General features: G+C 40.3%; 3 protein-coding genes across 3 annotated transcripts in view; 2 read left to right on the forward strand and 1 right to left on the reverse strand.

Annotated features, from left to right (window-relative positions):
* dars1 (aspartyl-tRNA synthetase 1) overlaps positions 1-11,604 on the forward strand; it is a 32,565-nt gene extending 20,961 nt beyond the window's left edge. The window contains exons 10-18 of the mRNA XM_049594141.1: positions 2,336-2,447; positions 4,399-4,533; positions 6,152-6,299; positions 7,734-7,880; positions 8,228-8,270; positions 8,707-8,787; positions 10,192-10,303; positions 10,485-10,556; positions 11,028-11,604. Coding sequence (XP_049450098.1) covers positions 2,336-2,447; positions 4,399-4,533; positions 6,152-6,299; positions 7,734-7,880; positions 8,228-8,270; positions 8,707-8,787; positions 10,192-10,303; positions 10,485-10,556; positions 11,028-11,119 — 942 coding nt within the window. The 3' untranslated portion in view covers positions 11,120-11,604. The remainder of the gene's footprint in view (positions 1-2,335; positions 2,448-4,398; positions 4,534-6,151; positions 6,300-7,733; positions 7,881-8,227; positions 8,271-8,706; positions 8,788-10,191; positions 10,304-10,484; positions 10,557-11,027) is intronic.
* A 341-nt stretch (positions 11,605-11,945) lies between these two features.
* Positions 11,946-17,222, reverse strand: LOC125899682 (protein lifeguard 3-like). Its single transcript, XM_049594142.1, has 13 exons — positions 17,193-17,222; positions 16,593-16,763; positions 15,988-16,270; positions 15,817-15,884; positions 15,633-15,697; positions 15,470-15,523; positions 15,276-15,326; positions 15,100-15,139; positions 14,891-14,928; positions 14,688-14,775; positions 14,244-14,339; positions 14,056-14,109; positions 11,946-12,272 (listed from the first exon to the last, which is right to left on the reverse strand). Exons 3-13 carry the CDS (start codon positions 16,259-16,261, stop codon positions 12,123-12,125), a joined length of 978 nt encoding a protein of 325 aa, XP_049450099.1. The 5' UTR covers positions 16,262-16,270; positions 16,593-16,763; positions 17,193-17,222; the 3' UTR covers positions 11,946-12,122.
* A 526-nt stretch (positions 17,223-17,748) lies between these two features.
* On the forward strand, positions 17,749-26,307 carry pnkd (PNKD metallo-beta-lactamase domain containing). Its single transcript, XM_049594816.1, has 9 exons — positions 17,749-17,906; positions 18,417-18,532; positions 18,855-18,967; positions 20,420-20,478; positions 20,852-20,944; positions 21,283-21,446; positions 22,971-23,057; positions 23,262-23,377; positions 24,701-26,307. Exons 1-9 carry the CDS (start codon positions 17,749-17,751, stop codon positions 24,872-24,874), a joined length of 1,080 nt encoding a protein of 359 aa, XP_049450773.1. The 3' UTR covers positions 24,875-26,307.
* Positions 26,308-26,750: the final 443 nt, after the last annotated feature.

Genomic DNA, 26,750 nt, shown 5'->3' on the forward strand with positions numbered 1-26,750 from the left:
ATCAGTTGTGCTTTTTAGAGCCTCGCGAAGCTGTAAAGTGGTTCCCACACTGGCAGACAGACGCTCCAAAAGGGAACCATAAACCTCCCCCAATAATAATTTAGCTCCTACGGAACTCCCCTTTTAACTTGACCATCCTTAAACATAAGGCGCTAAAACAAAGTAGAAAAGTTAACTTCTATTAATTTAGTTTGTACAAGACAGTTGGAGTCAGAGGTAGGCAGTGTTTTTGGGCAGTCACCCTGACTCGTTAGCTGGAGTTGAGTTGAGTCAAGACAAATCCTCTTGACACAATTACTCAACAACCAGTGGGCCTCAGATTCAAGTTTTGGTAGTTTAAAATTGTTCTTCACATTAATAAAAAATGTCCAATTATTATGCATAGTTTTAATGACCAGTTCTGTTTGGATATCACTGTGTCAATCAAGACACAGTTGACCAACGTGCTTTGCCACTGTTGTCAGCTAATGTTCCCTTGGATGCAGTGACACAAAACAGATCCATTTCTAAAACTAAAAAGTGATGTATGAGACAATCCTGTGCCAGTAAAAGCTCCAAAGCCTGTGATGAGGAACTATCACCCTGATTACAGAAAAAAATTGGATTCATCATTTGTTTTGGTCATAACAGCAGACAGTGGCATAACACATACTTAAAGCCCAGTTTGTTATGTTTCTGATTTATTTGGGAGGGTGTTCCTGAGATTTTTTTAACCGTAAGTAGTGGATCTTTATACACAAAAGGGCGATAAGCGCTGCACTAACAGTAGTTCTGCCAGCACCTCAGCATCACAGACATGTAAGAAATACTCTAACTGTACACAAACATCAGCCCAAAGCACAAGAGAACCAAATGCTCAAATGTAAGGGCTTAAACTATCCATTTTTTATGAATCTGCCAGTGATGTTCTCGATTTGTTAGGTCTATAAAATGTGAGAGATTTTTGAAAATCCATACCATGAAGCCCAAGGTGATGTCTTCAAGTTGCTAGTTTTCTGTAAAAAGAGTTTACTGTGACATGAGAAAAAGAAAAGCAGCAAGTGAATATTTGGCATTTCCCCCTTGGAGTATGGCGTGAGAAATTAATTACTGAAGTAGTTGATTCATGTCAAATTTCAGTGAACAAAGAGAATCCGTTTGTTCAACTGTTGTTAAAATAATTATCAACCGGCTGACTTACTAGAGAGATGAATAAAGGTGAGCCCAGGAAAGAACTCAGGCGAATATTTGAACTCTGATTTTTGTGCTTTGAAACCTGCCTGTGGTGGATCGTCACCACAGGCAGGTTTCAAGCCGAGGTACGCCAGGTTTTATGAGTCCCTACTCCCCACACTGTTGGGACACCAACAGACGATGTGCCAGCTTCAAAGAACACTAACTGCCACCCCACACACCCAATTTGACACCTAGAGACATGCTGTAAACAGGAAGTGCTTTCTAATTTCTGAATGTGGTCCTGCACAGGCTGGTTTTACATTGGGTTTCCCAGGTTTAACGCGGGCCACAGCCCAACGTGTAACACGCGACACAAATGAGTCATACAAGGTTCACATGGTTAATTTGGTTCACTGCTTTTTTTAAGGGTTCGGTAAAAGTGTTTTTGAAGCCGGAAAGTTTTTCTCCACTTCTTCTTTTTGTCAAGTATTCAGATTGGGACTGAAGGAAAAGTTACAGCCAGACAGCCCTGAGGCATTGTCTGCAGATTAATGAGCATGCCAGTATTTGGACATTATCACCTTTCCATTCCGCAAACTGTTCGTCAGACAAGGCCTATTCAGGGCTGGACAGCCACTAGTAATGGAAAAAAGGGAGAAATGAAGCCTATTAATTAACACAGACCTGTGCATCCTGAATTGAACGGACCAGAGTTTGTCTTCAAGAAGGAGTATAATAACTGGAGTTGAAAGCCAGTCGGGCTAAATTGTAGAAATCTTAAGGTCATCTGAGATGAGTCAGTTGATGAAAGGGAGTGTCCTCTTTTGTTTTTGACATGAAGTTTTGGGGGGATTTTGGGCTTAGGTTTTTTTTTACAATAATCTCTTGGTTTAGTTTGAGCTGTTTTTGTCCCCGCCTTGGTTTCAGCATTTACATTTATAATGATAGGCTTGAAGTACCTGGGGCTCTCGCTGGCTTTGAATGCATATCTCGCCCTTTGCCAGCAAATAAATATTTCACCCTTCATGTCGAGAGGAGTTGCATGAACAGAAACTGGCGGTCTTGTTTTCACACATGGTTGTGTAATAAATCCAATGAATCACGCAAAGTGTGGTAATGCCTCTCTGTGTGTGGCTGTGTGTGTGTGTGTGGCTGTGTGTGTGTGTGTGTCCTCCTAAAGACAACCACCAGCCAGGCCATCTTTCGCCTGCAGTCAGGAGTTTGCCAGCTCTTCAGAGACACCCTCACTAAAAAGGGCTTTGTGGAAATCCAGACCCCCAAAATCATATCAGGTACAAACACGCTCTGTGTCACGTTGATCCTGCCCCATGGTGAAAGTAAGACTAACATGCGTTGAATCATTTTTGATTAGATGCTTCAGTAGAGGCACGCTTGTTTCCATATCGCCACCCACAGGTGTCCCGTGAGTCATCGTGTGACAGTTGGAAGGTTGACTTCCTGTATGAACTGTCCTTTTTTTCTCTAGACTGCAGTTCATATCAAACTTGAAGCTCAGTTGAAGCTCAAAACAGAACTATTTCAATGAGCAACGGAGAGTTTCTGAACCCAAATACAGTCACACACATCTGATGTGCAAGCAAACAAAATACAAAAAGGTATAAGAGAGAATTTTTATTGTTTTAGACCTATCAGGATTTTAATCCAGCCCACTGGGAATTCTGATGCATCGACCAACTCTCACATCAGCTCCTCAACTCACATTTCCACCCAGCGCCTTTCTAATTTGACAGGGGAGGCCTTCCTTTAAGCTGGCTCCCAAAAGACCTTATCCCACTTCACTGAAAGAAAAGAAGACTGGAAAGATACGACTTTAAGATTCAAACTGAAATCTTCCCTCTGACTTTGAGAAAACACTGTTATTTTTGAGCTTTCCTCGTACAGTGTTTCTCTTATCCTGATATCACTTTCTCAACATCAGGTGTGAGAGATGACTTGCTACTCTACATGTATACAATTAACCTTGTGGAAAACCTTTCCACTTTCCAGCTGTAGAGAATGAATTGTTAAAAGCCTTGAGAAAATGCTCAGTAAGGTGTATATGATGTATAATGAAAGTTGTATACTAGTGAATAGAACACGTAGACATAAACGTGTACACTAATCTCCAGCCCTCGGCCTCCCACGTGCCTCTCAGATTTGAAATGTGATGAAACTTGTGACACTCTTAGTTCCTCTTTTCTTCAAGAGCCAATGATATCAATTTAGCCTCACACGACTAAATTCAAAAGTGGCGCTCTTTTATTTTGGCGCCACTTGTAAATCAACACTATGTGCCCCCTTTTTTTTTTTTTTTGCAAAAACCGCATCTTCCTGCCTGCCAACACCCACAGTACACAGTGAACATTTTGTGCCGTGTGAACCCCCACCCTGCTATTGACGACACGCTAATATCAGATTATAACCTCTGACGTGTGTGCCGAATATGGAACCGCAGATATGTTATGTAAGTTGGCCGGAGCAAGGCCCGTTTGTTTTGAAAAACGTGCATGGTAACTCTGTAGTTTTTTTTCTGATGAATAATTTGCATAGTTTTTTTAAAATTGATTTTTAATAGAGGCCATTTCATTACAAAGAAGTCAACGTGCTTTACATTTAAAAAGATGCATAAAAATATCAAGCAAGTGCAACATGATGGCATAACAATAACAATAGTGAAAAACAACACATATTTATACATACCCATAATACCCACATACACAGAGACACTAACAATGTTCATAGCTCTGAGAAAACAGGAAGGTTTTGAGCTTAACTTTAAATTTAGACACAGTTTTTACAGACTGCAGCTTATCGGTCAAAGCATTCTAGGGGACAGGTCCAACTGACTTAAAAACATCTTTACCACCCCCTGATCTTATTCTGGGTACAACCTTAAGGCCACTGTCTGAAGACCTGAGAGGTCTGATGGGGTTACAGTGAGTGAGCAGGTCAGAGATATACTGTGGAGCTGTTCCTGTTGGCCCAAAGCAGTCATAGAAATATTCTTATTTGCAAAAAAGAGAGAAAAAGGACTGTAAGCTGACTCATTAGAGTTCCAATTGAAACATCTACTGAACAGGAGACATATACATCATCATTAGGTGGAGGTGTCTGGGTTTGTGAAGTGAGAAACCTTCAGTTTCCTGCAAAGTGTGTCAGCCCCTGCAGTCAATGGTCATTTTGTGCCGTGGGGCTGTAAAAACCTCATTTCCATATCTAAAAGTTGTTTTTGTCCACTTTCAGCCGCCAGCGAAGGTGGAGCAAACGTCTTCACGGTGTCGTACTTCAAAACCAGCGCCTACCTGGCCCAGTCTCCCCAGCTCTACAAGCAGATGTGCATCTGTGCTGACTTTGACAAGGTCTTCTGTGTGGGTCCAGGTGAGAATGCCTCCCGACTGTCCACTCGCACTCTCATTCACTTATGGCAAACGAAATGAAACGAGCGGCGAGAGTGTCATGAAATGCGCAGACCCTATTAACTGAGATGACAGTTTGAAAATGGCCGCAAATGCATTTAGATTGTTAAACTTTAACAGACCTCCCTCTGTTGCTCTCACTGTGGTCAGAGCTGCTGTAGGGTTTAGTGTGTTAGTGACACAGTGGGACTTGTAAAAGACTTTATGGTGCTGTACTAAGTTTAAGAGACCCCCCCCTCTCCCCCCCAGCTCTTTAGGTAAGCAAACACTGCCCCCATCTGATTGAATACGTACGTAACGAAACAACATGCATGAATACAAAACATTACAAACTTTTCTTTTTGATTTTAAGGTGGAAACACGTATCTCCACAAGGATAAATAAAACATTTGAGAGAGGGGTGCTCATTCGGTATTCTACGGACTACCGAGGTCTTTGTTTGCTTCTCTGTAGCTCCACCGGAGAAATCAAAGGGCTTAAGGTCATCACTGCTTCAAAAGCAACAATGTACTCACCACTGTTGCCTTAGTTACGGTCGCACCTATTCAGCAAGTAAGGAGAATTGGGATCAACTTTGCTTGAAATCCCCAGTGGCTAGAAGTACGGTGTTTTTAAATTTCACAACTGTGGTACCACCATCTGAAATCAGCTAAAGAGGTCCATCAGGGAACAAGCAGATGTAAGCACAAGGCTGGTCTCATGAGCAGATGTCATATTAGTTATGTTTGGAGTTGTTTTACATTTGTAAATGTATGCTGAGGTCAGGTGCATAAAACTGTAGCTTCTACACTCTGTGTGCATACCAAAGCAGACATATACACAGACAGATTTATAAAGCCATACATATGCATGGCTGCGTTTTATAAATCTTAGCCATTGTGAATTTGTGTGCATGTGCATGATCCCTTCAGCCATATGTGGGACGCAGACGCACCTTTAATCAACTGCTTGCATGCATATGTAGACACCGCTCCACCCGTCTGAACACCAGTCAATTAAAAGAGCAAAAAGAAAGAAGCTCAGTTGCACATTAGTGAGACTCTCCAATGTTGCCACAGCACTCATTCCTCTGCACAACCATAATTCACAGCTCTGGCTAATTATATGTAGTGCTCATGATGTTAATTCATCATACAAGTACCTGCAATTAGTGCTGATGTAGTTTCTTATCACAGGGTGTTAACGAAGTTTCCTAACGAAATAAAGGAAACAACGAAACGAAGGATAAAATTAAAGTTCCTACAGTAACAAATTCTTTGGTTTAAGAAGCATTAGTTTTTCGCCTACTTCTACTCTTCCTACAAGCCTCTCTCTGGTGAAAAAATACTTTTTGATGAAGCACAAAGTTGCATGTTAACACATTTTGCGAACTTTATGAGATTTTAATGCGATAGTGCTAAATTTAGTGGCCAGGTTGTTACCTTGGTGACCCTTTGCACATTTAAGGATTCAGTGCCCCCTGGATAAGATGACACTTAATAAAAGGCAATTTCATTAGAAGATGTATTGCAGCCTGTCATCTCTCCTCTAATTGTGCCTGCTTGGTTCAGACGTTTGATATTAAATCTGCATCATCTCAGTTTTCAGGGCGGAGGACTCCAACACCCACCGTCACTTGACTGAGTTTGTGGGTCTGGATATTGAGATGGCCTTCAGCTACCATTACCACGAAGTGATTGACTCCATCACTGACACCATGGTGCAGATCTTCAAGGGCCTGAGAGACAAGTAAGATTAGGATTCATATACAGCTCTGATTAATAGGTTGACATTTTTGTTTTGACTTTTGAAAAGGTTCTCTCGGTATTTGCTTTACTCGCATCTTCAAGAAGCTGAAGTGATGTTACACAACAAATTGATGCAAATTTCATAGAGGCTCAAGTTTTATTTTCCTACTCAACACAAGAGGTGAATTTGACAGGACCAATTCCTGGGTGGAAATTCAGATCGTGGCAACAAGTCAAAATATTGTATTTCATAACAAAACTACTATATCAACTGTTGAATACATATCAAGTGTCACCCACTGCCGTCTGCTCTGTCGCAAATCTGTTGATGTGGCTTTATTGCCTCCTAGTGGTGTGAACCAGTGCAGCATGTGGAGAGAACTGTTAAAGTAGAATGAATGGGTAAATAAAAACAGTGGGTAAAGCTCTTCTGGTTTACCCAAAGTTGTTTCTTTCATCCCACTGTCATGGCAGCATGGTTCCGAGACAGTACTGACAGGAAATGACACAAGGAGAGCCTTCTTAGCTGACGCACAGGCTGAATGAATTGAAGATGAATTTTAAAACTTATTCTGCATTTTAGTGGGAGTTTATTTTAACCTATGGCTATTTTTATTTATTTATTTTTTGCTGACATGCTGGGGGTTCTGTAACCATGCTTGTATTGTTGAAGATAAACATGTAGGGAGATTTGGCTGATGGGCTCAAACATCGAATGGATGGATACATCTCAATTTCTTCACCACTTCATATAAGAGCATTTTGAATGCTGAACTAAATGTACATGGGAAACATAGCTCCAGAGGTCATATTAGGTTTCATGTAGCTGCAGCAACAGCCCCCTTTATAGTGCAAAGGTCAGTCACAGTTTGTCAGTTTCAACAACAGCCACTGTTCCTCTTTTTGTTTATTTGCTTTTGTTCTCATGACTTTCCAGACTGTTCCTCCTTGACGTAATATGTAATTTTGCATGTGCGTCTGACTGATGTTCCAGTACTTCACGCAAAGTTGACTTGCTGTCCCTGGAGATCTGTTAGTTGTCTCATTTTACTTTGAAAATGTATCAAAATAGATGTGTGTTTAAAGCGTTCATGTTCAGCCCCTTTGTAGGGTTTCTAAATGTGATTTAGTCAGCATTGTTTTGTTTTTTTTTACATTTAAATGGGGGTTTTTTTCAACCTCCGTTAGCTCTGCTTTGCTCTGTTGATTGTAGAGCATTTTATTGGCCAGCAGGGATGACGTTTGAAATTCAAACACTGTACAAACTGTAAGAGGCCTTTCTTATATTATTGCACAAAGTTACCAGCCAGCGTGGGCTGTGACCCTTGTTAGGCTAACTACCAAAGGCAGATTATTTTTCTGGCATCTGGCTGTGTGTGGGCAGGAATTCTGAACCTTGGGTTAGTAGATTTTAATGTGTGTCTGTCTGCATCAGTTTCCAGACAGAGATCCAGACGGTGAACAAGCAGTTCCCCAGTGAGCCTTTCAAATTCCTGGAGCCCACTTTGAGGCTGGAGTACACCGAGGCCTTGGCCATGCTGCGCGAGGCCGGGGTCGAGATGGGAGACGAGGAGGACCTCAGGTCAGAATACATCACACGCCCTGTGTCCCACATCCCACTCATTTTCGTGTCAGATGATTTGATGAAAGCAGAAATGCATGTAGACATGAGTTTAAAGAGAGGAAACGAAACCTCAGACTAGTAACTCTGCAATATTATAAAATACAAGTCATTCTTGTGATCTTTTTTTTTTGTATTAAATTATTTACAGCACAGTTGCGAAGTGCATAAAAACTGTTTTTGTTTTGTTGTAAAAACACTAGAAGAGAATAAATAATTGTACAATATTTACTTTTAGGCATCACAGGTAGACATGTGACACAATAACACAAAGTTATCAAGTTAATTTCTTTTTGCTTGTTCTGTAGTACACCCAATGAAAAGCTGCTTGGACGTCTTGTCAAGGAAAAGGTATGTTCAAATGTGTTTCATTCATTTAATGTATAATTTAGTGTAAAGAAAAAATAATGAATATTAGTGGTTGGACACTCACTGTGGAAAAAAAAACAGCGATTTGCACCTGTGTGGATGAATTTAAAGTATTAAAAGGTTATCTTTTGAAGGGTTGCAGCATTAAAAGTCAGCACTTATCAGCTGCCTTCATCAGGTTGCTCCAAAAAACAAGATGATCTAATTATTGACAAAACAATTAATGGATTGATTGAGAAAATAATGGGCAGATTAATTGACGATGAAAACAATCGTTAGTTGCAACCCTAGTAGTGGGTAAACTGTAGTGGAAGAAAGGAGATACTGTTGTCTTGATTCATCCACAGGTGTCTGGTCTATCTAGCAAATCTCATTTAAAACAACTATTAACTGTTTGTATCACCTCTTTCTTCCTCAGTATGATACTGACTTCTACGTGCTGGATAAGTACCCACTGGCTGTTAGGCCCTTCTACACGATGCCAGATCCAAACAACCCTGTAAGTCTCTCACTCACTTATACACACACATGCAGTAAACACACGCACTGGCTTCATAGTAAGAAATGTGCAGTGACAAATGTTAAGTAAATCTTTGCAAATGAGTGTTGTGGTTGACCTGCGGTTAAACCTGCATTGCGGCCAGCGACAACTTTAGACTTGCCAAAGACTCTTTACCCGTCTGTCCTTTGCTGGATGTACTGGATGATAAAAAAAGCACACTGGATTTTGTTGCATATGTAAAGCTCCTTGCAATGTAGCCATGAAGAATTTAACTTAAAGGGATAGTTTGGATTTTTTAAAGTGGGGTTGTATGAAGTGCTTATCCATAGTCAGTGTATTACCTACAGTAGATATCAGTCGACATGCCCCATGTTTGGAGAAGCAGACAGGAGTGTCATCAGTGAAGCAAAGCATTGTACTGCTGTGGGAGGGGCAGCAGCAAAACATCTTTTAGCCGATTAAAAAAATATATATATTGGTTTCATATTTTCAACACTTTGTTCTGCCATTAGACAGCTCTATCCGACAGGGAATTGAAGCTGTTCTATTGCTCCCTTCAAAGCCAGACCCCTTTGACAAAATTGTTTTACCTTGCTGAACACTGGAGTTATTGGTCTACTGCTGCCTCGATCGGTTAGTTTGTTTTTGTTATTGTTCACTTTGATGTATATCGAAACGAACAGCAGAGTCACACGATAGCAAACTCACTGATCGAGGCAGCAGTAGACCAGCAGGTCCTGAGTTCAGCAAGCTAAAATTGCTGTTGGAATCTGGCTTTGAAGAGAGCATAGATAATTTCCTGTTTAGCTCCCCATCAGAAAGGGCTGTCTGACAGAAAAGTAAAGCAGTGAACATATTCTAATAGTATAGCACATACTTAATCAGAGAGGTTTTTTTTTTTTCAGGTGGCTGAAATATATTTTCCTGCTGCCTCCTTTCACAGCAGTACATTGCTTAGTTTCTGTGGTGATACTCCTGCCTGCTTCTCAAAACTGGGGGTGTGCTGACCACCGTATATGTATGTATGTATGTAAATGCCATGTATGTCATACACTGACGATGGGTTAGTACCGCATACACCCCCACTTCAAAAATCCAGACTATCCCTTTAAGTACTGACAGAATTTTTTCATATCAGTGTCACAGAAAAGCCACTGCACTGCTAATCTATGTTGAAAATACTCCAAATTTGACTTCTAGTTCCAGTTTGTCAACCCGTTTAGGACAGATTCTGGAGTTTTGTACTGATACACACCCCAACTGATCCAGACTGCAACACTTTCAACTCCTAGTCCATCTTTTAATGTCCAAGTCTTTATGTTTTGTCTGTTTGGTCTTTTCCTCTCCTTCCATTTAATTCCTGATCTCATAGGTGACATTTGCTTTTTATTTTCTTTCTAGAAAAACTCCAACTCCTATGACATGTTCATGAGGGGAGAGGAGATCCTGTCTGGAGCTCAGAGAATCCACGATGCTCAGCTGCTGACTGAGAGAGCCACCCATCACCAGATTGGTAAGAGTACAGAGTGTGGAGATCGCTCTAATAAACTGAGGGGCATTGAGGGATTTACATATAGCTTCTGTCTCCCTCTGTTGGTGAGCAGCATGAATTGCAGCACCAGAAATTTAATTGGATGGATGGTTTGTTTTAAGTCCATTACAAGTTTTTAAGCAGCTTTGTTCTTTCATGACAGATCTGGAGAAGATCAAGGCGTACATCGACTCCTTCCGCTATGGAGCTCCCCCACATGGTGGTGGAGGCATTGGTAAGAATGATCTTTTTTTTTTTGGAGGAGGAGGAGGATGAGGAGGAGGAGTACACAGGAGACAGAGGTTTTACTAAAACACATTACCTGTTTTAAAAGAATATTATCAGAACGTTTTTGTGGTGAATATCCTTTTTAATGAAAACAACAACCTTAAAAAGTCAGGCTTTTCAACTACTTGGAATGACATCATGTCTTTTGATTTGAAATATGCCATTGCTTGAGTAGATTTGCATTTTTTGAGGTTGGTGTGAAAGCAGCCTGTTTTTGCAGAGTCTTTTTATTGTCAGCTGCTCAGAAATCCCTTTGCTGGACACAATATTCACCGTTATTCCAATAATTGAAATTCACAAAGAACTCACTGAGTGTTTTTTTTATTGTGAGCTGCGATAAAATTGTCCCAGTCCAAGCTCCAGGTTGGTCTTTAATGGCAAAAGTTTTGCTAAGTGACTGAACTGTCATCTCTTCCAGGCCTGGAGAGAGTCTGCATGCTGTACCTGGGTCTCCACAACGTACGTCAGACCTCCATGTTCCCACGTGACCCCAAGCGCCTGACGCCTTGAACCCTCAACCACGTAGACAAAAGCAGATGCCGGTGATGGGAAACAATACTAATTCACAATGCAGAAAAGGGGGAGAGTATAGGAGCTCGTGCCACCCTGTGACTCTAATGTGCCACTATGATTAACCATTAAGATGACAGAACGAAGCATTTACAACAGTAGGGTGTACTTTATTGATTGCTGTACATTGTTGTCTAATAACAACAGATAATATACGTAACAGAGTGAAGGGGGTTGGCCAGTGATTTCAGGAAGTTTCTATGAAGCTGCACACACTTAATCCATCTTTCAATCCAGTCAGTGTTTGTCTAAGTTCTTTTCTATGGAGAAGTTAACTACGTTAATATCTGATCTGAGTCCCTCCAACTACCAGCACAGAAGACTAACGACTTATGATTGTGGTCTCCAGCAGTATGCCTGTAACATCAGGTGTTTTGTATGTCATTAGAGGACTAAAGACAAATAATTAAAAACTTCTAAAAACATTGATTACTTGGTTTCCATTTTCTGAATATGTTTTACGTGTGTACTGCTTCTGAATTCAGTAGCAATAACATTTGATGCAAGTAAGAATGCTTTGTTTAAGCATGCATATTTTATGCCCCTTTCAGTACAGGTTCAGTGTAATCTCTCATGGCTACATGAAGCCTGCATGATCTACTTAAGCAACACTTGCTGAAACAAAACGGCAAGACAGAATATTAAGTAGCAACCATACATATGTTTGAGTTTCTCTCCTCGTTCACAGTTAGGTAAGAAGTCTTCATTCACTGCCCTGCTTCATACAGCGCAAGAATAAATCAAAGTGCTCAAGTGTTACTGATGTAAAAAAAAAAAAAAAAAAACAACTTAATACATAGCTAAATTAATAGTTTGGAAGTTCAACAGTGATGTAGCTAGTAATGAGACATCCAAACTGACACACTTTTGTACATGTAGCATTATGTTTAACGTCAAACACAATATCCTGTAAGTCGAAGTAGATGTGCTCTTACTATGGGGCTTATTCGGTGGCAGCTCCACTGACTTGAAGGATGAAGAGGAAGATGTGAACAATGTCGATGTAGAGAGAGAGTGCTCCGAAGATGTACTCCTCTGGGCTGAGCGCCAACTCCCGATTTCCGATAAGAAGCTGGGTGTTGTATGTTAAAAACTAACGCAGAGAAACAGAAGATGGGACAAAGTTAAGTAAAAACTAATAGACACTTTTCCCTGTTTACCTCAAGTATAGCCACAAGCATTAAATTGCATTCAAAGATCATTGTGACAAATTATTTAAACAACAGCCAACTAAATTGCCATAACACTTTGATACTGATTTTCTTGTTCCCTATCTGAATGACTCCTAATGTCCACGTGACCCCTGACATTTCCTTGAATGCTCCTACCAGGCCAAAGTTTCCACCTGCACACAGTGAAGACAAAGGGTGCCTTTCCTTAATCCTACGTGTCTCCTCACTTCCCACTCCATATTGCCTTAGTTCCTCCAAGCGAAGATATGAGAAAGGGATGCGAGGAAAAGATTCATAGCATAGACCTTTGTTTTCTTGCTCTATGGTGCATTTAAGGGATTGGTACATTTTCCGGAGGAGAGAGGGCGCAAGGAAGTATGATGAAAAGCACCCTAAGAATCTAAAGCTACACTGGTGGCTCTGTGAGACTGGACTTACAGCACACCAGTGCTTTGAGCTGCTGACATGCTAATGTTTACTGAGTATGTTAGCATGTTAACATTTGCCGGTACACCCAAGTACACCTGAGGCTGATGGGACTGTCATTATTTTTAAAGGTATTCGGTCATAAATTGTAGCATTGGACAAATTCAATTTCTGTCATGATAATGGTGCAAAATAAAAGTCTAAGCAAAGTTACTACATATCCTGATGATAACCTGAATGTCATGGCAACACATCCAGTACTTGATGACACAATTCACTCAAGAGCAACACTTATGTGAACCTCTTGGTTGGGCTAAAAAAACATGTCAATGTCAAAGCACCACCACGGTCATTTAGATACATCCTCTGGGAACTTTTAATGTGCAACATTTTGTTCCCACCCATGACTCTGTCAAAGTATTTTACTGGATAAAACTTTAAACAACTGGTGGTGCAAGAGGAAAAGACGGGGGATAACCAAAGTCATTTCAGATATTGTGCCCGAGAACCATGAATGTATGTACAAAATCTGACAAGTGATCCAGTAATTGTGGAGATATTCCATGCTGGACTGAATGGTTGACAGAGCAGCTGACAGACTGACAATGGCATCCCAAGAGCCATACCTCAAACACGGCTAGACAATGAGCCCTTTCCATTTTGTACCACTCTCAGGCCAAAACGAAGCACAGGAAGAGGGTTCCTGGTTTGAACTCTGGGGAGGGGGAGCCCCTCTGTGTGGAGTTTGCATGTTCTCCCTGTGTCATTGTGGGTTTTCTCTGGGTACTCCAGCTTCCGCCCACAGTCCAAAGACATGCAGGTTAATTGGTGACTCTAAATGGGCCGTAGGTGTGTGTGTAGGAATGTGAGCGTGAATGGTTGTCTGTCTCTATGTGTCAGCCCTGTGATAGTCTGGTGATCTGTCCAGGGTGTTCCCTGCCTGGGGTAGGCTCCAGCCCCCCTGCAACCCCTAACAGAATAAGTGGCTACGGAAAATGAATGATAGCATGTATAGGCAGATTGCTGTGAAAATTATTTATGGTCCCATGGTGATAAATCATATTGATGTTGTATAGATATTACTGATAGATAGTTCTGATGGCCTTTTGCCTCAGCATCAAGACAAACCAGATGAACCAGATGATCAAATTCTCAGCCTGTTGTAAGAGCTGGGGAGTGCTCATGTATTACAAGGTGCAAGGATCACTGTGCCACTTGTTAGTCAACAATAACCTTGTAATAAACGCTCCCCTTAAATTCATATGGGCGTAGACTCACCAGAGTGTAAACGATGGCTCCAATTGCAGCGTAGAGCATATGCAGCCAAGGGACCTGTTGAGAGATATAAGAAAGGCCTCTGAATGTGAAATCAGTCACAGGGATACACCCTACTGAGCTGCAACTCCTCACACCGAGACACACGAGCAGACAGAATAAATGAAAGAGCTGGACCAAAGAGTCCTCACATATTGGAAGGAGAGGACGATGGCCGTAACAATCCCGATGATCAAGAGCATGACGGAAGCGATGCAGAGAAACCCCCCGCAGGAGGTGAAGTCCACCTGTGATGAGAAACAAGTCATTAGCGGGATGAAAGTGAAGTTAATTTGCTTCAAGCCAAATGAGGCAGCAGTCAAGATAATTTGAAAGAGGATCAGAATGAGGTTAAAAGAAAAAATAAACGCTGGGTGGACGTGCCAGTTGAAAAATGTAGCTTATTCATCTCGAGTTGCATCAGACGGAGAAGTTGGGTTCATGTCTTATCCCAAAATGTTATAAATATTTAAAGGAACTCAGTGCCCCATTGTAATGCGAGACAAAGGCGTTCTTTTACACTGACAACAAAGACATCCTCTGACAAGCCACGGGCTACTGAGCTACACAGAGACACAGTTTACATCTCCATCTACCTTGGTTTGGAAGCAGAAGACTGTGACAGCTATGCAAACTACTGCTGTTATTCCCATGGCGATTAGCACTGCCTTTGTTTCATAATAGCTGTGGAAGATACATATAGTGATTAAAACATCAAAATATCACAGGGTGTATTACACCATCTTCAAAATGTGCTGTATATGTGTATTGTGGGGTATTGCCTGAGTTGGAGCCAAACCTCGAGATTGTTCCAGACATGTAAGAGAGGGCGAGAGTCTGCAAGATAACATGAAAACAGTAAGAGGATTTGAACCATTTCTTTCTTACTGGCTTTATTTTGTTTTATTATTCCAGTCACTCCTCACAATATATATATCTTAGTTTGGCCATATGGATCCAGTGGACTGTACACAAAATGGACTCCTGACCCCTACAAACAATACTCACAAATACTCCCAGCAGCACAAGATTCCATGGGAAACGCCTCCTGAACACAAATTGTGATGAACATTTTAAAATGTAAACAAACAGAAGTGCCATTACTGGTTATGAATATGTAAATAAGACATAGCGTTATCAGTGGTAAAAGTGTTTTCTAACTTGCTCAGAGAGGCCGTGCTTACCTCGGCCCTTTGCAGCAGACCAGAATGCAGTACACCAAAAAATAAACCACACTATGGAGAGATAAAGCACAACAACAGCATGTCATGATGAGAATAATAGCACAGGGGAAATAAATGATTCTGTGGAGTAGCTCTATCTCCTTTTTTTATCTAATTGCACTGAAAGTATGTGATGTTCCCTGAGTGTAACTCACAAAGATGCCCAGTAGATGCCAGGGTATCTGATGACAAACAGCCTCACTGGGTCACTAATGAAAGCACAGACATAAGGGATCACTGGGAGTTAACTGTTGCTCACCCCCAATCAAGATAGATTAAGCTCTGGAATATTAGACTGGGATGAACAGGGACACTTACACAAACGTAAAGACAGCAACAACTGAAAAGGTGACGGCAAGCTGCACTGTTAAAATTAAGTAAACCTGCCCACAAACACAAAACCAAGCAGTTCTGTTGAGCACACAAAGAAACATTTCAGTGGATGTACAGGATTGTCATTGGCTCGCACATTAAAAGTCTGATGATCAATAAAAAAGCTTACCTTTTTAATGAAGGCATGCCGAATAGCTGTGCTTTCCCACTGTGTGCTCAGAAAATCATCCATGTCTCCTGCAGAATCGGGAATAACAATTTTATACTTATTACACTTGAAGCTAAAATAAATATAATGCAGGATGTGATTAACTAAAGTCCTCTATCATTTTCTCAGAACCTTGGTTTGATGCAGGCACTCCAGCAGACAGAGTCGGTATTGTGGTGGGCACCCCAGATGGAGAGAAGCCAGGGGCTGCCCACATCCCAGCTGCCGGGTAGACGCCCTCCTGGCCCCAGTAGCCAGGCGGGCCATGGCACATGCCCGGACTGGGGCTGTAAGATGGAGGTGGTGGAAGAGGGGAGCCATGTTGTGGCTGGTGAGGGTAGTTTCCATACTTCGGATGGTGCAGCGCGTCCTCATAGGATGGAGGGTTATCAGTTTTTGATGTCATGATCTCACCCTGAAGAGAGGGTCATGAGCTACATCAGAATCATGGTCAGTATATACACAGCTATCCAATCAGTTATTATATACCTACACTTTTCAGTTACTTCATACAATCAGGTGGTTATATGACACCATCATACAACAAAATTAAAACCACCTTGTAACAAAGATAACATCCAAATATCTGTATTGGTTATCTGGTGGAAAAAGCAATGTGCATGCATAAATAATGCACAACATAAAATGACCTAATCATGCTAGAAAAGTCTAGCAGAACAGTGACACACAAAAGAAAATATACAAACAAAAAGAAGAAAGAAAGCTATTTTACTTACCTGGCTTTAGCCTGAGATGAGAGCACTGTTCCCTCCTGTCCTTTCTCTCCTTGGAGGTTTGCAGACTTACACCACAGGAGGGTGTCATCTTTGTAATAGGATATGTTCGCTGAAACTTACACTGTTACTGATGCGTCTCGGGAAACACGGAGACTCCGGTTGTTCAGGCTCCTGTTCAAAATAATAAAAATAACCTACAATTGAAAAACAAACCCCACAGACTGCTGTGTCTTACAAAGCTCTAGCTGTTACTCCCAACATTGAGTTTATTTCTTTCTTTTTTAAAGCAGTCATCCTGATAATATTTTCCTTATTGGACTATATTTCTCCTAAAAGTTGCCCCAAATATTATTACCATACAGCCTACTGTGTCTCACTTTGAGCTGCAGCCACAAGGATACAGCCTAATATGAATCAATGTCCCATCAGAGACGTTAGGCGTCGCTAAATTATTTAGAAGTGAACGAAACTGGGCTCGACTCCATATTGACGGCGTTTAAAAATAATTAATTAAGGTGGAATTAAGTCGCAGGCGACATGCAAGACAGTGAGTGACTCAACTTTATGGAGAATAATTAAAGTTATCATGATTATTATTACTAGTAGTAGTCGTTGTAGCAGTAGTACTAGTAGTGCTTAAGAAATGTCTTAACCCAAAACGTCACAAAATTTACGTTAAAGTTAAATGCAATAAAAACAAAGTAAGTGTATTAGTTTTTTTTTATCTTCTTTTCTTTCATCATGTCTGATATTTTTGTTTCATAGGCTATATGATGTTAAAATGATCATTTTTCAGTGCTATAAAATGAAAAATTAAAATAGATATCTGTCTGTACAATTACAATGCAGTATTAATTTTGAAATATTTTTTATTTTATTTTTGTTTTTTTCGAATACTTTATTCAACAATACAATGTACTGAAAACGTCAGGTATAAAACAAGAACACAACAATAAACGAGAGCTGAAAACAATTGAAAGTAAATAAAAATTATATTACTAAATATTAATTTTCAATTCTTATAATAGATAAAATAAGAATTGCCATTATGAAAAAAACAAACAAAAACAACAAAAATTAATTTTGAAAAAATATTTTTTCGAAAGTCGGTTGTTGGCGTGTCACGTATTACGTCATCACGTCCCGCTCAGAGGCTATGGCGCTTCCTGACTGGATGGTAACACTGGTAGCCGCCGCATCCTTCTTGTGTTTCTTATGCTTATGTGTCCGCTACAGACGCAAAGGACAGCTACTGTGGAGGAAAGCGTTGAACAAAATAATGGCCCGCACGGAGAAGCCGTTGTTCCGAATCGCGTGAGTATAAAATTTGCTTTTTTAATAAAATAACATTTTGTTGCTATCATTCTTGTTAGCGTAGCTGCCTAACATCTAGCCATTCAAAGGAGGCCGTCCCACCAAACTGCATTCAAATATGTCCCAATTTTAATTTGCTCAGCCAGTCGACAAAAGTACGCTGACATTTTGGTCTGAAGCCTGTTTTTAAAGTGGTAGTAGCTACTGTGTCTTGTTCGGCATACATACGAGCCACAAACATATGTTTTAACGAGCAGTTTTTATGATATTAGACTTTGTTGTTTCTAGTAACATGCTGAAATTAACTCATATTAGGTGAGTTTAATGAGTCGAAAAGGTGGTTATCTTAGTGGTACTTTAGCTAATGTAGGTTGCACTTTACCCATGCTACATTTGCATATGTTTTAGTTGAGTAAATGTGACCCCCTTGTCTTTTGAATGACAGTGACTACATAATCAGCCCCTGCTCCCAGACACAATGTTTCCCTACCTTTTTTTTCTGTCTCCCAGGTACACACTCTACACCAGGACCAGACTGGGCTACATGTACTACAAGAGACAAATGAGGAAGGCCCGAGAGCATTACCCTGCTGGACACTCCACAGCTCAGCCTGTGGAGTTCAGTGGTATGCAGCAGTCTGGATTTTACAATTTTGTTGGAAAATATTAAGTGCCATTAACAAAAACAGAGAGGCCCTGTCTGTTGGTGTTCAGGATAATAGTGTTTTTATTACCATAAGTACAAAGGTGCTATAATTTCAATTTATTGTACTTTTACAACACAGGGTTGCACAACTTAATGCAGTTGAAGTTCCTTTTATGCTACACAAGAAAACAAATATATGTATATGTATATCTTTTTAATATGGCTACTTCTACAATACTATATGAAAAAAGTTTAATATTGTCCTGTATACTTAATTTATGATTTTTTTTGTCTGCCCACAGGTATCAAAATAATTCCCATCCCAGTACTGTCTGACAACTACAGCTACCTTGTAATTGACACAGCCTCCAGTGTTGCAGTTGTTGTCGACCCTGCAGACCCTCAAACAGTTCAGGTGAATTCCTCGACTGATTGTTGTGTGCACTGTGTATAGATATTATTTTACAGCCAATTTTTTTGTCTTTAAGGGGCATTCGGATCTGTGTTGTAATGATAGACATTTTCCTTTGCACTTAGCCCTCTTAGTGGGGCAGATAACCAAAACAATTGTGCACAATGCACATTGTGATAAAAATAATTGGGTATGGAGCCATCTTAAGTTGTTAATATGGAGGCCATGGCAGCCATTTTTCAAAGTGGCCACCAGCAACAAACGTTGTCTCATGTGTGATGGATATAATTTGATATTGAGGACACAATTTGTTAAATATATTTCCCATACCATTATGAATTGCCTTTATCATACACCCCCACCCTTCCCACCATCATGGAAAATTAAAGATGGCCACCAGTTTTCAGCTGTGAGGTGGACTGCAATTTACAATGGTATAGTAAATAAATTTAATTATGTCCTATCCCACATAAGAAAGCTGTTGTTGCTGGCGGCCATTTAGAAAAATGGCTGCCATGGCCACCATATTGACAATTCAAGATGGCTCCATATCCAGTTATTTTCAGAATGTCTTTGGCTATAAGTGTACCAAATTTCAGGCTTTTATCACAAAGTGCACAAGTCATCCCTATTTTTGAGCTAAGCTACTCCACTGTCTATGTTGCAAGACAGGACAGCTTGACTTGGCTTGCAGGACAACAGATTGCCGCAGGAAACTTGAGGCAAGCCAAATATTTGTCAGAGCTCATTTCAACATGTTTTGGGTTAAAAAAAAAAATAAAGGGCATTGGCTCTATTTCAGTAACATTTTGTAGGTGTACCACACCTTTAAAGTGCTGTCAAAGGTTGGATCAGTTTTACCTGAAAGAGGCGAAATATAAACTGAAATCAATATGTGGATTATAGGGGACAATATAAAAAGAGAAAGAGCATGGTCAAAGTGATGCTCTAACAGTTTGGTTATATTACAAGAACATGGCTTGTTGAAAAGGACTCATAATACAGTGCAAATAGATAGGTACAATGGGAATGGAAAATTGGCGTTGTGTGTGTGTGATTGTAATTCGTGACCACAAACCTCTTTTTATCGAGCTCACAATCCCGCCTCTGTGACAATCATGGCTTTCGCTTATTTAGTCGGGCATTGTAAAACGACTCCTCTGATTTTCCAGCTTTTCAGTTCACTTCTTTTTTTTCTGAACTTAGAATTTTATGTATTTTACTCCAGCTACTGCTATTGATTGTCAATAGCTGTAGTTGTTGTGAATGAGCATGTTTGTGCATTCTCAGCAGCAGCCACTACGAGCACACAAGTAAAATTACTAATTTCATACTGTGCCAACAGCCTGAAGTATAATATTTTGCAGCTCAGTGGGCTTTTGAATAAAATGCAGCTGAAGTGTTGTTTTATATGGTGTTTGAAGAAGAGTCTAACAGCACATGTATTTTTTTCAGGCAGTTCTTGAGGAAGAGGGAGTGACTCTGGAAGCAATACTCTGTACACACAAGCATTGGTGAGTTTAACAGTTTGAGACATGCGTTATATTTTAATTTGGGATTTATTATTAACATATTAAAAGGGGGGTAAATATACCAAATAAGACAGATCATAAAAACAGTGTACTATATCAAGTGAATATCGATAAACACGCAATTGCTAGTGTTTATATTTTAGCATGCATAATACCCAATCAAAAGGAAACACCCACACTAATGCGAATACTTTTGGACATAACATTTATACGTCAGATAATCTTTCTAAACTTAAACTAACATAAAGAGTATGTGGTTGAAATTGCTTAGTGTGCATTGCTGGCCAGAACAAACGCTCAATTTTCTAATGTGTCCACAATACTGGCAAGCGTCTGCTTTCTGTTCCTTTTACAGGGATCACAGTGGGGGAAACAAAGGGTTGAAAAGGCTTCACAGCTCATGCAGAGTTTATGGAAACGCAGCTGATAACATTCCTGGCCTCACACAGTAAGTCCCTGCTCGCACACGGCCAGGTGTGTGTGCACATATGAGGAATTTGACTCCAGTTCCTAGTTTCTATACACACAAACAGACGTACAGCTTGGTGCTCTTTCTCCTGCTGTCTGTCAGCAGTCATAGCAGCTGACTTCATGGTACATTATCATGGTATGATAAACTGCTCCCCCACGCCTTGAGGCCAGATAACTAGTTGTTATCCCATTTGTTTAGATTGGCAAGTACATTTTAACGTTGTATGATTATTTATTAAATAAATCAGTTGGCTCTAACTATAGCAAGTTACTTCCCATTGACCCTTTCCACCTATAATTTCCTTGTGTCCTCAGCCCTCTCTCACATAAGGACTCAGTAACAGTTGGCCGTATGCACTTTAAGGCCCTCTTCACTCCGGGACACACAGTGGGCCACATGATCTACCTCCTGGATGGCCGGGCGGTTGACGCTCCCTGCAGCCTCTTCTCTGGTGACCTGGTGTTCCTCTCAGGGTGTGGTAAGTTACAACAGAACAGGATCCATAGAAATTATCATATAGAGCTGACATTGTGGTTCACAGCAACTTGCTTTTATGTTGAACACAGAAGAGGACCAGAAAACACACAACAGAGATCTCTGTGATGTGTCATCTTAATGGGAAGCAACTTTTCACATAATCTGGGTCTTTGTGAGCCACATTAATTGACCACTGACTAACTGTAAGAACATAATGAATTGTCTGTTTGCTAATGCTAAGCTAAATAGGTGTCATGTTCTCAATAGGTCAGTGAAAAGAAATGCATGTCCTCACCTGTCCTCATGCAGAGATAGGATATGTTGAAACATTAAGTTTCTTTGCATTTCAGTTTTTAATTCTATGTTGTGTTGATGCTGTGATTAACGTGTGGTTAGGTTTAAGCACAAAAACACTTGGTTAGGGTGAGGAAAACATTTTTTGGGCTTAAAATGTGGTCGGCAAAAACATGCCTGGAAATGTCCTGATGTGTTGTTCAAATACTTGCTTTTGTTGTTTGTTTGTCTAGAGCAGCTGTCTGCTGCTTGGCAGCAATCTCGCCTAGGTACCACTGCGATCCACCATCCCCTCCTCATCCGTCATCAGAATTACGTCACATTGGAAACATTGACATGATACACATGAAACGTACAAATGTAACCTATCCGTGGTTTGCAGAGACACACAATACCAACATTTTATTCTGGCGACTGAGCTGGCAAATACCTGGTGGCTTACCTAAACCATAGACCTCAAGACCAGTCGTTTTGTATGGCTCCTATCTGTCTCGCACAGGGAATGCATTTGGAATTCATAGCTTTGGCTCACACACCTATTTTTGATGCTTACACACTTAAACACACAGAGCTCCTCCGCAGGCAGTCAAGAGCAGGATGTCCAGTAAACAGAGAATGTATGTCGCTGTTATCCCTACTGAACACTACTACATGCAAATCATACCTCTTTCTGTTTTTGTCCAAGCATGCAAATTAATTTTGCTTTTATAATCCCAAGTTAACATAGTCTGTAAATATCCTTACAGCATGGCTAATGTTGAATACTTCCTTTTTTGAGTTGTGTCTTAATGTCATTGTTACTTATATGGTTTTAATGCTTTTACTTCCCTGTTCCCCAGTGGCTGTAAGGAATTTAATTTCCAGGAAATCTACAGGTCTCTAAGTCATCATAAAATTACTGAAATTAAAATTCTTATAAAATATGAATAGCCCATGGAGGTTTTTAGTTTTGTTCATTATACAATACCAGCACCTTCTGTGCTATTTGGGGTACTGCAGAGCAGAGCTACAGTGGCATACAACCAGTTTTATTAAGCACAGCTCAATGTGCATTTACAGTATGCATGAATAACCTCTATTACCTCCGATGACTCAGAAATGGGTCATATTTCCAACTGACCAATTCATAGTGTGTTCATTTTAAAGTCTGGCCTTCTAAATGCATACAATACCATCTAAAATTTGATGTTTTCTTGAGTTGAGTAAATCCTGTTGCTGGTGTTGTTTTCAGGAAGGATGTTTGAAGGCAGTGCCACAACAATGCTGTCATCTCTGGACACAGTCGCCTCCTTGAGTGATGATACGCTATTATGGCCCGGTAGGAAAATCATCTCAGTTGTCAGGGGCTCTGTGTTGGGGTTTTTGTCACGTAGATGGTGGTGGTACTTTTATAGAGGTAAAGTTAAAGTCAGACTGTTATTGCATGGGGACTTCTGTAGAGTATAATCTCTAAAGTGTGGTTATGCGCATGAGCATGATATGTATATTTTTTTTACTCTTTTGTCCACTGGCTACCCCCCAGGTCATGAGTATGCAGAGGACAACCTACTGTTTGCTGCTGAGGTTGAGCCTCGCAACGCTGCCAGGGAAAACAAATATCAGTGGGTGCTGCTGCAGCGAGGCCAGAAGCTGTGCACGGTGAGAATGATATATTGCCATTGTTATGCCTCTGTAGCACGCCGTTCCAGAGAGGATTCATGTTGTCCAGCACCTGGGAAGAAGGGTTTATCACCTGCCTACAGTGTATGTGTTGTCAGTGCCCGAGCACTCCTCTCGTCCAGGCTCGAGTCTCATCTGTGATACAGTCTGCAGCAGAGCAAAGGGTCACTGTTGAGTGAAGTGCCTATCCAGAATTTAGATTAGTTTTTATCTGACATCTATACAGCATGGCGCTAGAGGCAGTTTCACACATTTGCAATTTTTTTTAACCACAAACGTTCTGGCTTGTCTTAAAAGGAAAATCGCAGGTGTTACTGCTAACAGTAACGTTGGCTCTGTTGTATTCAAGTGTCCCAGTAAGTTGTAACAATACCAGGACCCTGAAGCTGAAGCTGCTAGATTAAAGTCAGCTAATATTAATTAAATTTTTCCACTAGCTTTTTGGCAATGTTACAGTCTATTAGCAGCGTACTTAAATTTGCTTTGTGGTGGGGAAGGAGGGCTTTACATTAAATGCTGCTTTCAACTTCTTTGATCCAGGGTTTCATCAAGATTTAATAAGTTTATTGTCATTATACAAGCTCTACGAAATTGCAGTTGCACCAGCCTCAATAGATACATTGTATTTAAGACTTCATTCATATTTACAAAGAACAGAATAAGGCACAAATGAGATAACAGGTTATAAATATTGGCAGTCAAAAGTACCTGAATCTAACAATAGAAGTGCAAAATGTAAGAAATATCAAATATAATACAGTAATGATAAAGTACAACTAACAAGTGCTTAAAGCAGCCAAAGTCCAGTAAAGGTGCAGTGTGACACATATGGAGTACTGTGTATGGTGTGGTAGGTGTAGGAATACTGCACAAAATCGCTGGCTTGGAGTGACATGTAAGAAAATATTGCATAAACTCCAACGATGGAGGCTCAGTCTTGCCAGACTGAGGAGACATGTGAGTTCAGCAGTGCCGCAGCTTTTGGAAAGAAGCTGTTTTTCCGTCTCGATTGGCAATCACTGTGGATTATGCTCAATTAAATGCATAAAATGGAAAGCTAAAAGGTGATTTATTGTTGACGAGGAGACATTTTGCAGCATTTGAATCAGGGCAGAGGTGCAGAAACGCAAAGCCGCGCTGGTGTAAGTTGGCAGGAATCACTCGTTACCCCACAGTTCTCTCCCGCAAACAGATGAATGGCATGTGAATCATTGTGGCTGCCGGAGTGAGACAGTGCATATCAATTTTGAGGAGGGCTGCTTTTTTTTTTTTTTTTTTTTTTGACGTGCTCTTCGTTTTCAGAGTCCCTCCACCATTGGGGAAGAGAGGCAGTACAATCCTTTCCTGCGCAGCCACTCTGCGGAGCTCCATCTGGCCCTGGGCCTCCAGCAGTTCCAGGATGAAGACTGGACCCAGTTTAGAGCTCGGGTGCTGGAGGAGCTGCGAAAACGCAAAGACCTCTACAACAGAAGATAGTACAAGAAACACTACAGCTACACCGGTGGACAGAGGAGCCAGCTCATCTGTACTGGACAGTGATATGTTGTAAAGGAACGATGAGTGGAGCTCTGAGGTACTGAAAAAAAAAAAAGGCTAAATCTGTTTAAAGAATCTGGTGAAGGGGCATTAAGTAATTTTTGACCTTTATCAACCTGGATCAGAGACCACTAGGAGCATAGTCACAATTTTATCATGACATGATACTAATCAATAAGCTGATTACGTCTCCACGTACTGTACATTATGCTGATTTTTTATTTATAGACAGAACAATGATCATTCATTGCCTCTTTTACATAGTGACATAAACACTAACGTAGATTTGCATGAGTAGCTTTCTGTTAGTTAACAAGTAGTTACAGACAGATTTCTGGTGTGTGAAGCAGATCTGCACACTACATGGGTTAATTTAGCATGTTAGGTACTGTATTTTTTTACTGCACAGCCTGGTTTATATGAGCTAATACAATGTTTTAGAAACCTTACATTAAGATATTAGGTATGCTGTTTCACATTTTTTATTAGTTGCTGAAGAGTAATTAGCTTCTTCATGGGAGTTGTGATTTTGGGACTTGAGTATTGAGTAGAATATTTGATTTTGTCTTTTTTTTTTTCAGCAATAATGGTACGGTTAATTTAACAAATCAGAGACGCTCTTTGCTGTCAGTAGCACAATGTACAGAAACAAGGTAGTACACTAGCCCTTCATGTGAATCTTTGTTAGCTGAATCTAAGAGCCAGTTAAGCCAACATTTAACTGGCTCTTAGCTGAATCTAAGAGCCAGTTAAATGTTGGCTTAAAAGAGATGATGCTGACGTGAGGTCTTTATGATGTGTTTTCTTTCCCCAACATGTTATAGATCCCAGGTATTAGAGATGGAACACATTTTCTACTTCAGCCTTTATTTGTACCTTTCAGCAAATTATTTTTTGCCGAACCAATTGTTCATCATATAGACTGTGTTTTTCAAATGTTACTATTTGCACCACAGCAACATATGTGAAGGATGTGACTGGTATTGTAGTGTATGAAACATGACTGAATTGCTGTTAAAGGGATGACTGGTTTCTAGTGTTAGAATGTAGAAAATTAAACGCACAGGGTGATGTTGAATCAGCCCATCTGCTGGCATACACACCCATGTCTTGCAATCACTTTTTGGATTTTTGTTTAAAATGTGTCATATTAAAGAGTAAGACGGTGATGGATAATCTTTCATTTTCTTCCTAATATGAGAATACAATGTGACATTGACTGTGGTACTCACTTTAAAATTCCAGAGGGAGTGTTTTTATAGCCAATTTGAAGATGTTGGAAACCAAAATTGTACATAATTTTTTAATATATTGAAGGAATTATTATACTGTGACGATATGATGGAATAATTTCAGTATAATAAACTGTTTTCTTCCCCTGTACATTTGTTTCTGTTGTGTCTTTGTGTGATTTTTCTGTAAAAGAAACATAATGCAGCCACTGTTTAGGTGGAGACGGGCCAGAAAGCAAAGGAATAAACCTTTAAACTTTTGAGGAGCTCCGAACGCTCTTCAGATTCCTCCGTTTCTCCTGCAGTAGGGCTTGTATCAGAGCACCTTGTCCCCTGGTGATTGTCGACTAAAATGTTATTCTGTTTGTTTGATGCAGACTCCCATCTTATTTGCATATGTTTGAGTTATGAATACCACCACATGGGAGTCTGTTTTACTTCAGGTTACGTTTTAATGAGGAAATATGAAAGTAAACTCCTTCATTAGAGCCCTGTATGTGGTATTTGTTGTCTTTATGAGTGTTCAAAACTGACAGCTGAGTTATTTTTCCCACTGCTGTAACTTCCCTCAACTGAAATTAGAG

Source organism: Epinephelus fuscoguttatus, linkage group LG13, assembly GCF_011397635.1.
Source record: "Epinephelus fuscoguttatus linkage group LG13, E.fuscoguttatus.final_Chr_v1".
NCBI lineage: Eukaryota > Metazoa > Chordata > Actinopteri > Perciformes > Serranidae > Epinephelus > Epinephelus fuscoguttatus.

Excerpts from the sequence above, each read along its gene's own strand:
- LOC125899682 (XM_049594142.1), bottom strand. The coding sequence starts at position 16,261 with ATGACATCAAAAACTGATAACCCTCCATCCTATGAGGACGCGCTGCAC. Across the intron at positions 14,340-14,687 it reads TCTTCTGCTTCCAAACCAAG|GTGGACTTCACCTCCTGCGG; the intron begins GTAGATGGAGAT and ends TTCTCATCACAG. Across the intron at positions 14,110-14,243 it reads TCGTCCTCTCCTTCCAATAT|GTCCCTTGGCTGCATATGCT; the intron begins GTGAGGACTCTT and ends ATCTCTCAACAG.
- pnkd (XM_049594816.1), top strand. The coding sequence starts at position 17,749 with ATGGCGCTTCCTGACTGGATGGTAACACTGGTAGCCGCCGCATCCTTC. Across the intron at positions 20,479-20,851 it reads CTCTGTACACACAAGCATTG|GGATCACAGTGGGGGAAACA; the intron begins GTGAGTTTAACA and ends TTCCTTTTACAG. Across the intron at positions 21,447-22,970 it reads GGTGTTCCTCTCAGGGTGTG|GAAGGATGTTTGAAGGCAGT; the intron begins GTAAGTTACAAC and ends TGTTGTTTTCAG.